At 39.4% G+C, this 16067-nt stretch overlaps 1 protein-coding gene across 7 annotated transcripts in view; it reads left to right on the top strand.

Moving 5' to 3' along the window:
* Positions 1 to 15323, top strand: part of LOC117596420 (alpha-tectorin) — an 87460-nt gene extending 72137 nt beyond the window's left edge. For all 7 annotated transcript variants that reach the window (XM_053231204.1, XM_053231200.1, XM_053231203.1 and 4 more), the window contains 17 exons: positions 39 to 618; positions 1146 to 1729; positions 1837 to 2392; positions 2517 to 3115; positions 3348 to 3903; positions 4142 to 4338; positions 9385 to 9594; positions 10038 to 10226; positions 10313 to 10602; positions 10942 to 11219; positions 11396 to 11515; positions 11611 to 11795; positions 11912 to 12072; positions 12189 to 12434; positions 13503 to 13665; positions 14406 to 14508; positions 14893 to 15323. In XM_053231204.1, coding sequence (XP_053087179.1) covers positions 39 to 618; positions 1146 to 1729; positions 1837 to 2392; positions 2517 to 3115; positions 3348 to 3903; positions 4142 to 4338; positions 9385 to 9594; positions 10038 to 10226; positions 10313 to 10602; positions 10942 to 11219; positions 11396 to 11515; positions 11611 to 11795; positions 11912 to 12072; positions 12189 to 12434; positions 13503 to 13665; positions 14406 to 14508; positions 14893 to 14900 — 5025 coding nt within the window. In that variant the 3' untranslated portion in view covers positions 14901 to 15323. The remainder of the gene's footprint in view (positions 1 to 38; positions 619 to 1145; positions 1730 to 1836; positions 2393 to 2516; positions 3116 to 3347; positions 3904 to 4141; positions 4339 to 9384; positions 9595 to 10037; positions 10227 to 10312; positions 10603 to 10941; positions 11220 to 11395; positions 11516 to 11610; positions 11796 to 11911; positions 12073 to 12188; positions 12435 to 13502; positions 13666 to 14405; positions 14509 to 14892) is intronic.
* Positions 15324 to 16067: the final 744 nt, after the last annotated feature.

Genomic DNA, 16067 nt, shown 5'->3' with positions numbered 1-16067 from the left:
TTTTGAACTTACTAATATTATTCTCATTGTCTCTACAGGTGAATGGAACGTTTGCAGTAACACCATTCAGCCTTAACAATGGTTCCATTCAGGTCTATCGATCAGGTGGTTCTATAGTCATCAGCACAGATTTTGGACTGGTTGTTACATATGATACATATAGGTATGTGACCATCAATGTACCATATGAGTACCAAAACAGCACATGTGGCCTGTGTGGTAACTTTAATTACCGCCAAGATGATGACTTCCGCACACCTTCAGGAGAAATCTTGAGCTCAGACTTGGAATTTGGAAACTCCTGGAAGGCACAGGGTGACAATGACCCCGGCTGCGAGAAGACCCAGTGCTCAGGCCTAGAATGTGCAGGTTGTACCACAGATCAGAGCAACCTTTATAATAACTCGGATCACTGTGGGATCATGGCAGATATTAATGGTCCCTTTGCCAACTGCCACTCAAGTCTGTCACCTCAGACCTTTATAAACAGCTGTGTATATGATCTATGTGTGGGAGGTGGATACCAGCCAATTCTGTGTGGAACAATCAGTGTTTATGCTACTCAGTGCCAGCAGCAAGGCATACAGCTGGGTCAGTGGAGGAGACCAGGATTCTGTGGTAAGCAAAATACACTATATGGACAAAAGTATGTGGACACCTGATGTCCACACCAAAATGTGGTCCTCCAAACCTTTGCCACAAAGATGAATGCACACAATTGTCCAGAATGCCATTGTATGCTGTAGAAAACAAAATTGTTTCAGCAGGAAAATGCTGATGTACACAAGCAAGCTTTATAAAGACACTGGTTTGTTAAGATTGGTGTCAAAGAACTTGAATGACTCAAACCAGGGCTCTGAAACCCACTCAACACCTTTGGTATGAATTGGAACACTGACTGCACACCAAACCTTCTTGTCAGGGCCTGACCTCACCAATGCTCTTGTGGCTGAATTGGCAGAAATCCCCAAAGGGATGGAATTGGATTTTCAAAAAGTGCATATAGGCATGATAGTCAGATATCCACAACTTTTGACCATATAGGGTACTTCTCTGTAATGGTGTTACAAAGTATAATAAGCATGACTAGAAACTTATTCAAGCTTCAAATTTAATTGTACTTCTATCCTTCCATTTACTCCTAGAAATGCCATGCCCTGTCCACAGTCACTATGAATTCCAGGGAACAAGCTGCCCAGCAACATGCAGTAACCCCTCTGCACCTTTACACTGCACCTTACCAAATCAGGAAAGCTGTATCTGTGATGCAGGATATGTCCTAAGTGGTGGTGAATGTGTTCTTCAGAGTAACTGTGGTTGCACTTTTGAAGGACTTTACTATGCTGAGGGTCAATCAGTGGTATTGGACAGTGACTGTGGCAGGCTATGCACCTGCACCAATATGGTAATGAGCTGTCAACATCATCAGTGTGGCCCACAGGAGATGTGTACCACCAATAATGGTGTAAGGGGCTGCAGACCTATCAGTTATTCCACCTGTTGGGTTGACCGACTAGGCTCATATCACACCTTTGATGAACTGGCTTTCAGTTATCCTGGAGCCTGTGAACTCACCCTCACAAGAGTTATAGGATCATCCCTACTAGCTAACTTTGCAGTGATCATACAGAAAGTTCCCATGGGTCTTCAGGGCTTCTCAAAGTTGCTTAAATTTGAGACAGATGGAAAACGGATCTCCATAGACATGAAAGAAGGAGGAAGTGTGCAGGTAGGTTTCTTTTACAAAATTGAGAGAATGCATTAATATGCCTATGCATGTTTAAGTGATACAGTGCAATAATAATAATCACAATCACTTATGACCTTCTCCTTCAGGTTGATGGCCAGGTAGTTGCTCTACCTTTCAGTGTTGGCAATAGTCAAATCCTTATCTACCACAGCAGTGTGAACAGTATCATTATAGAAACATCCTTTGGGGTAACTGTGAGAGCTGACTGGTCACAGCTAATCAGAATCACTGCACCCAGCACCTACAATGGTACACTTGGAGGCTTGTGTGGGAATTTCAATGGAAACCAAGGAGATGAATTTTACAGCCCAGGTGGAGTCTTGTTAAATACTGCACAGGTGTTTGGGGATAGCTGGAGAAATGGGTCTCATTCAGCCAACTGCATAGAATCAGACGTCATCCAACCAGGACAGAACAGAAGCGAGTTCACTGAGTACTGCAGCATCATGGCCTCTACAGATGGGCCATTTGCTCAGTGCCACAGCAGTCTGAACCCTTACATATGGATAGCACATTGCAGACACAATTTGGAACAGACCCATGGTGCCATAGAGGCCTTGTGTGAGGCTCTACAAGCCTACTCTGTACTCTGCAAGCAAAATGGCATTAGTGTAGGAGAATGGAGAAATATTACCAACTGTGGTGAGTACTGGAAATATTAGCTTTAGATTATATTTGCTTCTAGACTATATTTGCTTTTTTTATTTTCATAAATTGTCAGTTTGTCTAGTTAGAGCAAGCTAACTAGAATTATATTCTTCTTCAGATTTCCCATGCCCAGCCCATAGCCACTTTGAGGAATGTGGCACTTCCTGCCCTGCAGCCTGTCCCAGTCTGTCTTTTCCCTTCCCTTGCACTCAATACTGCCAAGAAGGATGCCAGTGTGATAATGGGCTTCTGCTAAGTGGAGACCAGTGTGTTCCCCCTACTGGTTGTGGCTGTTTTCATGAAGGCCGTTACAGGCAGAGTGGAGAGCAGTTCTGGTATGGTGAGCAGTGTCTTGTCCATTGTGTCTGTGATGGGACCTCAGGTATCGTCCACTGTAGTTCATCATCTTGTCAAGATCAGGAAATATGCCGTGTCATTGATGGAGAATATGGCTGCCATTCTCAACCCAGTGCTACATGCTCTGCTTCAGGGGACCCCCACTACACCTCTTTTGATGGATATAGATTTGATTTCCAGGGTACATGCCAATATACACTGGCAACTGTATGTAACGATACTCTAGGGCTACCATATTTTGAAGTCACTGCACGAAATGAAGCATGGAATGGACTCTCAGTGTCAATCACTGTTGAAGTTAATGTCAATGTTTCAGGACATCTGGTGCACGTTTCACGCAATATGTATGGCACAGCAAAGGTGAGCAATAAAAATGATTTTTCTTACCATAAAACCAATTTCACTACTGACAAGTGCACTGTTGCTAAAATGTTAGGCTGATTAAATAAAGCTTATAACGATTCAAAATTGGTGTAAAAAAACTCTATGTGCTGAAAGGCAGTTCAAATAGATTTACGGTAAATATTGAAGAAAAAAATAAATACTTTAATACTATGGAAGCTGCTTTTTGATTTACCTTTCTTTCTACCAGATTGATAGTGAAACCAGGAACCTTCCTGCCCTTCTCGACTCTGGCCGTGTGTCAGTTTACTCCAGTGGACAGAATACATATATTACAACTGACTTTGGCCTAAGTGTGAGTTACGATGGCTCTTGGGTGGTGCTAATCACAGTTCCAGGGAATTACAGTGGAGCCACATGTGGCCTCTGTGGTGACTTCAATGGTAACAGCAATGATGATTTCCGTATGCGATCTGGTACGCTGACTTCTTCTGCTTCAGAATTTGGAGCTGACTGGGAAGTGGGGAATGACACAACATGTAATCACGGTTGTGGAGACTCATGCTCAGCATGCCAAGACCCATCTATAGCACAGTCTCTGTGTGCAATCATAATTGACAATCGGGGTCCTTTGAGTTTCTGTCATGCACATGTTGATCCTCAGGCCTATTTTAATGACTGTGTCTTTGATCTATGCCTCTCTGGGCACAGAAGTGATGTACTGTGCCGTTCCATTGAAACGTATGTTGGTAAATGTCAGTCTGCCAATGTCAGGATTTACCCCTGGAGAGAAAACACGACATGCCGTAAGTAACTCAACAAGGAAGTGAAAACAATAAAGTGTAGTTCACAAATGATGAAACTAAAATATATGTGTCTACACCAGATTCATTATCAGGAATCAGTATTTTTTTTCCTGACCATTATTAAACCATAACTCATCTAAAATCCAATGCAGAATTAAACAACTGCAAGTATCAGATGTGTAAGTAAAGTCACACAGTGAAATGCCATATCATTATACAGTATATGCTAATTCCTCAGGTATGGACTGCCCCATGAACAGTCATTATGAGCTATGTGGCTCAGACTGTGGAGACACCTGTGCCAGCTACATAAATGCTACGTGTGACACAGCATGCAGAGAGGGCTGTTTCTGTGACGAAGGCTTTGTAAGGAGTGGTGGAAACTGTGTGCCTGTGGAGCAGTGTGGTTGCTCATACAATGGATTGTATTTCCAGGTAAGTTTCTGGCATCATTTCACCCTGCACTGCACCACCCTTGGACCGTGCTACATTTTGAAGTGTTACAGTCTGAATTTGAAATGGAATTTTACCATTTTATTTCCACAACATGTCTTAGATGAGAAAATGCAAAATATTTTATTTGACATAAACATTAAACAAACACAAAAGTGGACGTTTCTTGGTTGCATCACTTCCATGGTTCAGTATCAGCTTTGGGTGCAATTACAGCTGGAAGTTCCCTAGCATATGTCTCTAGATAAGAAATCTTTGTTATTATACTTGTGTACAACAAAGTTTGGTGTGAAAATTTAACTTTATCAACGTTGCACATCTGGATCCTGATTTTCTTGCCTATTCTTGAAACTGCTTCACATTTGAATCCATGGAGACCATTGGTGAACTGAGCAAATCTCAGGTGTTGCCACAGATTCTCAATTGGATCGATGGCTGGACTTTGACTGGGCCATTCTAACACATTCAGGTTCTTGATTTTGAAACACTCATATATTACATGGCAGTGTGCCTTAAGTCGTTCTTTTGTTGGAGAGTAAGACTGGGTCAGGTTTTATTTTAGGATTATCCAGTATTCTAAAATAAAACGGCTGTATCTATGCTGCACTTGCCCTTGACCAGTTTCCCTGCTGAAGAAAAGCATTCTTACAGCATGATGCTGCCACCACGATGGTTCACAGAGGGGTTCTCAGGGTGATAAGCAGTGTTTGGTCAAAATTCTACTTTTTGGCTATGGTCCAGATTATCTATTTCTACATGGCATGGCTTTTTTCAGGGAATACTTTCTTTTTGCCACTCTTTCATAAAGCACTGCTTCGTGGAATGTCCTAGCCATGCTACTGGGCTGTTTCAGAGGGGATGAGGAAAAATATTCTAAATAAAATCACTGCAATATTGATACATGTGACATGCTCATGCATTTTTGGTGGATACCAGACAGTAGTAGGGGCAAAATGATTACATTTAGATGCTACTCAAATTATAAATTTTATAATAAAATGATCTCTTACCATAATTGCTGGGAGTCAATTACATGTAATTAAAACAAAGGATTGCGTTCATTTGATCTTTGTGGTGGTTAAATATAGACTTGTAATAATGACTTGTTGATATTTTATCAACACCAGCGCTCTGCTGTATCTGTGTTATGTTAACCACCCATGAATGAGCATTGGAAAAAAAATAAACATGTTTTTAGCCCAGACTTAAACACTGAGACTGTGTCTGAGCCCCAAACACTAACTGGAAGGCTGTTAAATAACTGTGAGATTTTGAAAGAGAAAGCTTTGCCCCCTGCTGCAGCCTTCACTATGCGAGGTACCAACAAGTAGCCTGCACCTTTTGATTGAAGTAGGCGTGGTGGATCATAAAAGACCAAAGGTTTGCTCAGGTACTGTGGCGTGAGACCATTCAGTGCTATATAGTTAAAAAGTTGTATTTTACAATCAATATGAAATTTTTATTGGGAGCCAACGTAGAGGTAACAAATGCATGAAACAAGCATATAAAAAGAAAAAAAGCAGTGGGACTAAAAGAGCCTTGTGGAACACCAAACTTTACTTTAATATATATATATATATATATATATATATATATATATATATATATATATATATAAATGAAACCATGATCAGAGGCCAGTAGTAAGTCATTTACCACTTTAACCAGTGCTCTCTCTGTGCTGTGATGAGGCCTAAGTCCTGACTGGTACATTTCCTAAATTTTATTCCTATGTAAGTATGAACAGAACCTTTTCTACGATCTTGAACATAAAGATGATGTTCCTCTTTTGGCTGCTTCTGTTAGCGGGTCGCCACAGTGGATCATTGGTCCACGTATTTGATTTGGCACAGTTTTTACACCAGATGCCCTTCTTGATGCAACCCTCCCCAATTTTATCTGGGCTTGGCACGGGCACTGAGATCATACTGTTACACGCAACCTCAGTGGCTGGGGCTGGTTTCCTGGCCAGGAATCAAACCCAGGCCGCAGTGGTGAGAGAACGAAATCTTGGACGTAAAGTGGAGGTTTGATATTGGCCTATAGTTGGACAGCTGAGAGGGGTTGAGGTCAGGTTTTTTAAATCAGGGGTTTGATAACTGCTAGTTTAAAGGATTTAGGTACATAGCCAGTGCTAAGGGAGGAATTGATTATCTTTAGAAGAGGTTTAGTTGCTTCTGGTAGTATCTGTTTGAATAAATATGTAGGTAAGGAATCTAGTACACAAGTTGATGATTTTGATGAGGAAATTAGTGAAATTAGTTTGGTCTCTTGAAGTGGAGTAAAGCATTTTAATCACTGATCTGATGTGGTTATACTGTCGTCTACATGGCCAGTAGTCTGGCTTTAATTTAATTGTCTGCATTTTTTGCCTAGCATGTATGTGTCTGTGGTGGTCTTATTCCTAGTTACCTTTGCTACAGTATTAAATTAGACTCTAATATTATTTTTGTTATCTTCTATTAGAGTAGAGAGATATGCTGATCTGAGAGCCTTTCTATAGCTAAGAAGGCTCTCCTTTCATGCAATTTGGAATAATACCAAATTAATTTGATGCCAGTTATATTGTAATTTTTGAGTGGTCTGTTTTAAGGTTTGCTTCTGACCATTATACCAGGGTGATCATTTTTTCTCTATAATTATTTTTCTTTTAAGTGAGGCTACATTATCTAGAGTGTAGCGGAATGTTGATTTTAAAAGGTTCTGTGGGATCAGATGGTGATTGAATCAAGGTTGATAACTCTAGAAGATTGTTGATAAAACTCTGTGCAGTAGATGGCTTGAATGTACTTTTGATGTGATAGCGTAGCAAAGTGCATATATTATGACTGACACATTTTAAATGAGATGAGAAAATGATCTGAGATAGTTTCAGGCTGGGGTTGTGCAACTATATTTTCTATATTTAATCCAAATGTTAGTATTAAATTAAAGAGTATGTCCACCATTATGAGTGAGTGCTATTATGTTCTGATTAACCCTTACTGAATCTAGAATGGACACAAATGCTGTTCTCAGAGGGTCTTCCGGATTATCAAAATGAATATTAACATCTCCAGCAATTAATGCTTTGTTTACAGAAACAGCCAGGTTTGAGACGAACTCTGAAAATTCATTAAGAAATTCAGAATATGGCCCTAGTTGTCTCGTGAACATGTTTTCTCCCATCTGAGCTATGTGCGATATTCACCGTTCGGTTTTTTTTTTTTTTTTTTTTAATAATCAAACCATGATTAATACTTTTGGTAGAACTTTGGATTTGTTTTGATAGCACCCTGGTATTCATGATGCTGGTTGTTTAGGTATGTTCTCTAACAAACACTGGGTTTTTTGATTTTTTGAAAAACAGGTGTATTTATATTGAGATTTCAACTCTAATTTCTAATGGCAACTGGTTGCACCAGAAGTAATTTAGGGGTTTCAAAGTGATGATATACAATCACTAATTTTAGGACTTCTAGTTGTAAATTAATTTCCAAACCACAATGACTTTCCCCCACACTTTAATGTGATTGGTTTTTTTGTGCAAATTCATGATGTATAATTCCAATTAAATCTCATTTATTTCCAGGTTCTTAAAAATATGGAAAGGTGAAAAGTAGTGAAAAGAGGATGAGTTAAGTGCCATCAGCATAGCAGTCTAATGAAAAGTCATATGATTATAGCTGCGTAGAGATTGAGAAGTATCAGGACTGAAGATTTGTCTCTCTGATCTAGCAACTTGAATCTTCCCAGTGATAGCCATGAGAGCAGTTCCTGTGGAGTGTGCTACTTTGAAGTCAGACTAGTTAGGGTCCCAAAGGTCACTATGGGTGAGAAAGACAAATGATTGTATGAATTTTATGATTTTTTGAGAGAAGGTAGAGAAATAACACTAAAAATATTTTCTAATATTCTAGTTTGGGCTTTTTGGTTCTCTGGTGGACTAGTAGCTAGCATGGATCCAACAGGTGATCCACTGTGGTGACCCCGAATGGGAGCAGCCAAAAGAGGGGGGAGTCTAATGTGGGCTTTTTCAGAATAGGTAGCCTTTCAGAATAGGTTATCTTTGCTATGTTCACCTCTTTTAACAGCTCTGAAACAGCTTCGTTCCACAAATGGTCAGGACTCTGAATAGCCTGCCACCCACCTCCCTTGATGGTGCACAACCCATAAAACGGGCACAAGCCCCATCATCATGCACTAGCCACATCACTAGGCACCCTATCTGCTAATCTGGTTCTTTCTCAATTACTGTATGGCTTTTTCTTATATACTGTGATGGACAACTGAGACATCTTGAGAAGTGAACAGTGAGTAGCAACAGTGAGCTTTATATTTAAACTCAAAAAAGGGAAAACAATGAAAATAACCAAATTAAAAGACAAAAACTTGGCTCCTTTTTCTCTTTCATACACCCATGTAGCTCACTGAGAAATAATGAGCATGAGTGAGATTAATATTAAGTGAGAGAGAGAGAGAGTTTGTTTATATAAGCTTCCAACTAATAAGCTAAAGGTATGCAATGGTCATTGGCCATTCCTCCATACTCTTTCTGCAGACTCCTGCTAAATCTTGCCCCCACCTGCCACACATAAACTCTCAGTAATGTCAGTATAGACTGTCCACCTATACTAGTATACCTATAATTACAGCACAACAGTCGCTGTGTTTCTCATGGACTTCTATGCTGGTAGTGGTTATAATGCTTTATTGCCCACACCACCACTAATTCACAATACTACTGTATATACTGTACAGTATATTGCACTGTGCTGTGTGTTGCGTTGTAATTAATGTTTTTTGCTGTATTTATCTCTGTCACATCTCTGTCTCTTTGCTGTTATGCCCATTGTGCACTGCCAATTTTTTTCTTCTAATTTTGAACTACCATACGTGTCAGGTGTGTTCACTGTTGTCATTTTCTAGAAAATTGTACGGACTTGAAGAATGCTAGTTCATTCTGTATACATGTATATATAGCTAGAATGACAAAGCCCTCTAATCTAATCTCTTTTCTTAGTAAACCCATTGTGTTTTTTCCTGTAGGCCGGTGAGCAGTTCTGGACTGAAGGATGTTCACAACGCTGTGAGTGCTTTGCTCCAAATGACCTGCGCTGCATCTCTGCCTTTTGCACTCCCACCCAGGAGTGTGTGGTCAAGAATGGTAGACTCGGCTGCTACAGCCAAATGTCAACTTGCATGGTCTCAGGCGATCCCCATTATTTTACCTTTGATGGGGCTGTGGCCCACTTTCAGGTAAGAAAGGGTTTTTTTCTTCTCTGTTACGTTGATATTATCTTTTTTAAAAGCAAAAGATTATATGACAGGGCCACATGGTGGTGCAGCAGGTAGTATTGCCACTTCATGGCTCCAGGGTCCCCGGTTTGATCCTGAGCTCCGGTTACTGTCTATGCGGAGTTTCTTTACATGTTCTCCCCATGTCCGTGTGGGTTTCCTCTGGGTTCTCCAGTTTTCTCCCTCTTCCCCAAAACATTCTAGTAGGTGGATTGGTAAAGATAAATTGCTCATAGTTGTGAATAAGTGTATTAGTTGTGTGTATGTAAAATAAACATAAATAAATAAGTCAGTAATCTCTTTTTATCACATTTAATAAGTGAGAACCCATTTTAACATTACATGGTAGGTTACAGTTATTTTACTGTTTTGAATGCTCTAATAATTAATCAAACTTTCTGTAGGGTACTTGTTCATATGAGATTTCTCAGACATGTGGGAGTGTCTCTGACAACGGTCTACAATTCCATGTGGTGGCAACCAACATGCATCGTGGGAGCACGGTTGTGTCCTTTGTATCTGTAGTGGATGTGTGGCTAACTAAACAACAGGAGCAAACACGAATTACAATCGGACAAAACAGGAGAGTGAAGGTATTAAAATGATACTTTATTCCCCGCTTTCAGGGAAATATGTGTGAAACATGGGTCCTTAGGGATTTTCTTTTTTATTGTTACAGGTTGATGGGAAGGAAGTGGACTCATCTGCTTATCAAATCAGTCATCTAGCAGAAATATATCATGAGCAGAATTTTATAGTTGTGAATGCGTCACATGAGCTCATGGTCTACTTCGATGGTCGTTTTACACTTTTAGTGAGACTGGGCCCAGGCTTCCATGGATCTGTATGTGGGATGTGTGGTAACAATAATGGAGATCCTACAGATGACAAGACCCTGCCGGATGGAGCACTTGCACCAAATGATGCTGTTTTTGGCAACAGCTGGAAATCAAACATCAGTAGCCCAGGGTAGTTAATTTGATTATAAGATAACAGTAAAATAAATATGTGAAATTAGAGCCAACACATGGACTTTGCCTTGCACAGCCTAACTCATTCTCTACAATGAACAATATTAGCAATATAGCGATATACTAGCATTTAGCCATTGACCTTCCATCTATGTTGTAGGTCATGAGAAAATACATGTAGTTGTGACAGCTAAAAAACTAGATTTTTCAAAATTGAGATATTTATTTTCATGTATATAATATATATATTTGTCTGTAGATGTCTCAAGCTGCAAATTTGCAAACCCTTTCTGATTTTTACACTTTATTATCCTTGTCCATCCTGTGTCCTGTCTAGATGTGGTGCTACTGACCAGCTTGGTGATGCTAATGAATGCCCCTTCAAAGAAGAGTACTCTGAACTCTGCAGCATCATCACCAACACCAGTGGACCTTTCCGGCACTGCCATTTCCATATCAACCCTGAATCTTACTTCACTTCCTGTGTGTATGACTTGTGTGCTTACCCACAGTCATGGGGACAAGACCTGCTTTGTTCAACTGTGGAGGCCTATGATGCTGCTTGCACCATACTGGAGCTCCAAATCCCAGACTGGCGCTCTGATCTATCTTGCTGTAAGTTTTCTGTCTTTATGCACCCATCACTGATACAGTATTTTAAGAATCTGGATAAAAAGTGGACTTAATAAAATGGCATTACAGTAATACTACTACAGGGGAAATGTTAGGTTTAATTAGTATTCTGACTGTATTATTTTTTACTGACTGTCATCTATTGTTCCTCTATTTAGCAACAGTGGACCCCTGTGAGGCTCTGGACTGTACTGAGAATGAATGGTGCGGGGAGAAAGATGGCATCTATGGCTGCTTCTGTAATGAGAATTATCCCAGACCGAACCCTGAATCTTACAGTAAATATCTTTAAAATTTTATTTCCATGGAAACAAATGCTATAAATACTTAATTGCCACAAGCCTTCTCTGACTGACTACTTTTTTTCTACCAGACTCTACTGAAATATGTGAGAGCAGCTCTGGCACCATGATTCTATCCCGCTGTCAGCTGTTTGAAGCTGGTTTTCCTGCTAACAACCTGCACTTACATGACCCCAGCTGCAAAGGAAAAGTTGAAGATGGCAGACTGGTTTTCCACTTTGATAATGATGACCACATCTGTGGCACAAATCTCACGGTATACCTAACCGTCAATTGAGGTTTAAATTTCAGCTGCACTTGCCACCTGTAAATCAAGAAGTCAGAGATGTAAAAGCTCGAATTTAATTTCCTTATTTTCAATAATATTTACAGGCCAATGGCACCCACTTCATTTATGAGAACCAAATCCAAGGGGAGGTGGACGCACCAGAAGGCTCTATTCACAGGGAGAAAAGATTGGAACTTAACTTCTCCTGCATCTACCAGCTCACCCAGACATTCAGCATGGACACAGAGCTGAATCCTATTCAGAGGTAGGGGTGCAGTTCAGTAATAAACTTTTATGTAAGGGATGTAATTTAACCTTTGCATGCATTGACAACACTTATATGCCCGCAACTAATTAGTCTGTGGTTGTACTTTTTCAAAGCATTGTGCACAAGATTCTTCCAACTGGGCAGGGCATGTACCAGGTCAGGATGATTCCCTATGAGGATGCTGGATTCTCCCACCAGTACACTGGCAGGGTGGATATAGAGGTGGGCCAGCAAATCTACATAGGTGTCTTTGTTCAAGGAGTCGACAGCCGTCAGATTGCCACAGTGATAGATTCCTGTTGGGCTACACCTGTAAATGAGGACAACTATACTGTCCGCTGGGACCTCATCACTAGAAAGTAAGTAACTTCCTCCTTCTCTACCTATATATAGAGGATATTCATCCTAAGCAGCTAGGAACTTCAAATTGAATGTATTTATTTCTATAAAGCTTCTTTGTGACAATGTCCATTGTTAAAAGTGCTATACAAATAGAATAGAATAGAATTGAATCAATATTGGTGCTACAATTATCTAGTGTCTCAGCTAGGTTGACTAACTTGACTTCACTTGCATATAAATAAACAGATTTGAATTATTATATATGCGAAATTAAATAATTCAGTGGATAATTTGGTGTCTATGAAATCATCTTAATCCTTTAAAAATGAGAAGATTCTATGTTCCATATATTAGACACTAACGGCTTATTGACGGTTTCTAAGTGCATTAAAGTCTAAAGATTCATAATCATAGAATAAATAAATCCTTAAGAGCTTCAAGAGGGATACAATATAATATTCAATGTGGAAGAAGATAAAATACAAATAATATAGTAAAATTACTGCCTAAGTAATGTTATATATGTGAGCATCAAACGGGAGACTGGAGTCAATAATTACACCAAGGTCTTGAAAGGATGTAACTGAAAGGCTCGACTCCATAATCAGAAAGCTTACTTCTAGCTGCCTGTGGTCCTAGTACAAGTATTTCTGTCTTGGCAGAAGTAAGTAGGTGGAAGTTACTCAGCATCCTGTGTCTAATGTCCTTTATACACACTCAAGCTCATTAAATGGTATCTATCACCTGGCTTTGCTCAAACATACAGCTGAAGTCAACAAGAGCACTGATATTTGTTTTAAGAGATTATTCACTGACATGATTTCAGTTTCTCATTGACATGATTCTCCCATGTAACTAATCACATGTCTGCCATCTGGAGTAATAATGTAATAGAGTAATATAATAAAAATATCTTTGCTACTTGTTGCACTTATATCATCCCCTTTACATTAAGAAGGAAAGCCCACATAAAACATCAGTGAAAGATCAGGATAGCCACTTTCTCTAAGTAAGGAGAATAGCTACTATCAGCACGTATCATACCCAGAAGGCAATTAAACCAATTGCATATGAAATATTTTCAGGTGTCCTAATCCACACGATGGCACAGTGAAGATTTTTGAGAATGGTGTCTCCACAACTGGACGATTCTCCTTCAAGATGTTTTCTTTTCATGAAAATGAATCCAAGGTTTTCCTTCACTGCAGCATTCACCTTTGCCTTCTGAGAAATCACAACTGTGCAGCGGTGAGTTAATAAACTTCAGAACTTTAGAATCTTACCCTAATGAAAGCAAGAGTCTGATTAACACACACTGTGCATGTAAGATAAGCCTACATTGTGAGGATGCTGTAGCTGATCCACTCATACCTTCAAAACACACACACACACACACACACACAACAAAAACATGTCAGTGACATTTCTGTACTGAGAATAAACCAACACCCTAATCATATCTGCTCAGTGCTGGTGCCTTTCCACTGATAGACAGGGTAGAGAGGTCCAATACTTTGTGATGCTTCAGTGATGGACTACAGTCAGTAATTTTAGACCTACAAAGTGACAGTGTGGCTCACGGGGCTGATAACTAGCCAATTAGAGGCAAAGCAGGTGTACCTAATAAAATAAGGTGATACTGATGGATACTGTTTACATACTGTGAGTTTCTGGTTATTCAAATTGTAGTGATCCCAAAAGTGGGAACAGTGGAACAGGCTGGAAAAGGATTTACTACCTAGCAGGTTAAAGTTAGTCAATAAGTTCAAATATCACTCCTAGTTTGAATGTTCCTTTTTATTTTTTGAAAAGTAAAATGTCTGTAAGTTTTGGTGCCCAGTAACATACACTTTAAATACTAATCTAACACTCATCTGACTTCAGTTTAGCTGCTACAATAATGGAATGCTTTAATTTATGCATCCATTTATGAACCAGGAAAAAAGGAAGAAAAATAAAGCCTCCTTTATTTTGTGTGTTTTGTGCAGCGTTGTTTCCCTGGATATCGCCACCGTTCAGGCAGGTCTGTGGACATTCATGACAGTGCCTCCATCTCCATGGGGCCTTTTATCTGGACCGCAAAAAGCAGAGGTAAATCTCTCAGTAACAGAGATATGCCATGTTTTCCTCACATTTCAGTTTTCTTAAACCCATTAAAATGTAGTGAGTACACAAGTGACATTCCAACAGATTTAGAGTGACTTGGAAAACCTGTCTATAATCCCATTGACTGGGAAGTGGTCATGATCCCATTTCATCCCTATAGAAGTCACTCAACTCCACTGGACACAGCTGGACTTTTCACTAAACTGGGATAAAAAAATCAGAACTTAGTCTTAGAGCTTTAAAAACCAGTGGTCACAATGGTGCAATTTCTATCTACGGTCATGTAGAATCTCATATCACTGATCTTAATCAGAAAAAAAACCTTTTTTCTGCTTTCTAACACCCAATGTTACCTTTTGTTGTTCACAGGTGTGTAGGCCCAAGAGGAAATAAAAATGTCTTTTATTGCATTTCCTGAGCATCCGGATCATTCTCCAAATGCATTATGAGCAAAGATTTTACGGCTTTAGTTTCTCTGTTAAAGAGTTTCCATGACTTCTGAATCATAAAGAAATATTAATTGTTAATTACACAATGATTGAATCTGTCTGTTTAAATGATTGAACATCCTTTACATTCATTCTTATTACTCTTAACCTTTGAGGGAGTTTGAGCTTGAGTTTGAGTAACAATACACATTACACTGACTGGGAGAATAAATTAATGTTGGGTGTTCAAATGGTGTGAAATATGTACTTCACCCTATAGAATGATTCTACAGTAATCCTGAAAATGTTTTCCATGTCTAGGCTGTTTTACGATTTCAATAAAGTTCTCTCTAACTGAGAATGTTCTGTTTACATGCTATTATTGTATTATTTCTCAGATTATTTCAACATAACTCCACTCTATAGACCAGCCATCTCAGAATAACAAGTACAGAGAGGACTAAAAATAATTACTTGTTTGGAGTTGTAGTAGGCAGAGAAAGTGTGGCTGAATTGTGGGGTGTGGAGCGTGTGACAGTCTGATTTCTGAAAGATGTGTTTCTTGTAGTAACAAGTTTGAAACATAAAACATGGGGATGGACAAATGAAAAAAAGAATAGTGAAAACAGCGGTGGTGTGTGGTGGTGTTTCTTTTTAAAGCAACATTGGCTGGGGAGTGAGACACTGGTGCTGTGAATTAGTACACCAGTCAAGCTTTCACTTAGGAGTTCTGTTCTGTGTTGTTTATCTCTGTGTGTGTGTGTGTGTGTGTGTGTGTGTGTGTGTATGGAGACAAGGTTAAAAGGGAAGAAGTATTGCAAAAGCTAACAGACCAGTGGGCTAGTGTGAGAGTGACACTTTTTGTATAGTTAATGAATGAGTAAGTGGTTGTTAGTGATCAAGGGGGATGTTTTATTTAGGTCTACCATTATGGATTGTGTGTGTGTGTGTGTTTGTGTGTGTGTAAGAGAAGGAGTGAGATGGAGTTTTTTTTTTAGTTCAAGATGGATGGATGGATATTTGATTTGGGTATTGAGGTGTGGTTAAGAGTTGTGTGTAAACAGAGAGAAGGGTTTTTATATTTTTATTTGTTTTTGGGTTTTTCAAGATAGATAC

Source organism: Pangasianodon hypophthalmus, chromosome 29 (genome assembly GCF_027358585.1).
Source record: "Pangasianodon hypophthalmus isolate fPanHyp1 chromosome 29, fPanHyp1.pri, whole genome shotgun sequence".
NCBI classification, from domain to species: domain Eukaryota; kingdom Metazoa; phylum Chordata; class Actinopteri; order Siluriformes; family Pangasiidae; genus Pangasianodon; species Pangasianodon hypophthalmus.
Note: the sequence above shows the minus strand (reverse complement) of the source record. Positions and strands in the feature narration are given on the sequence as shown.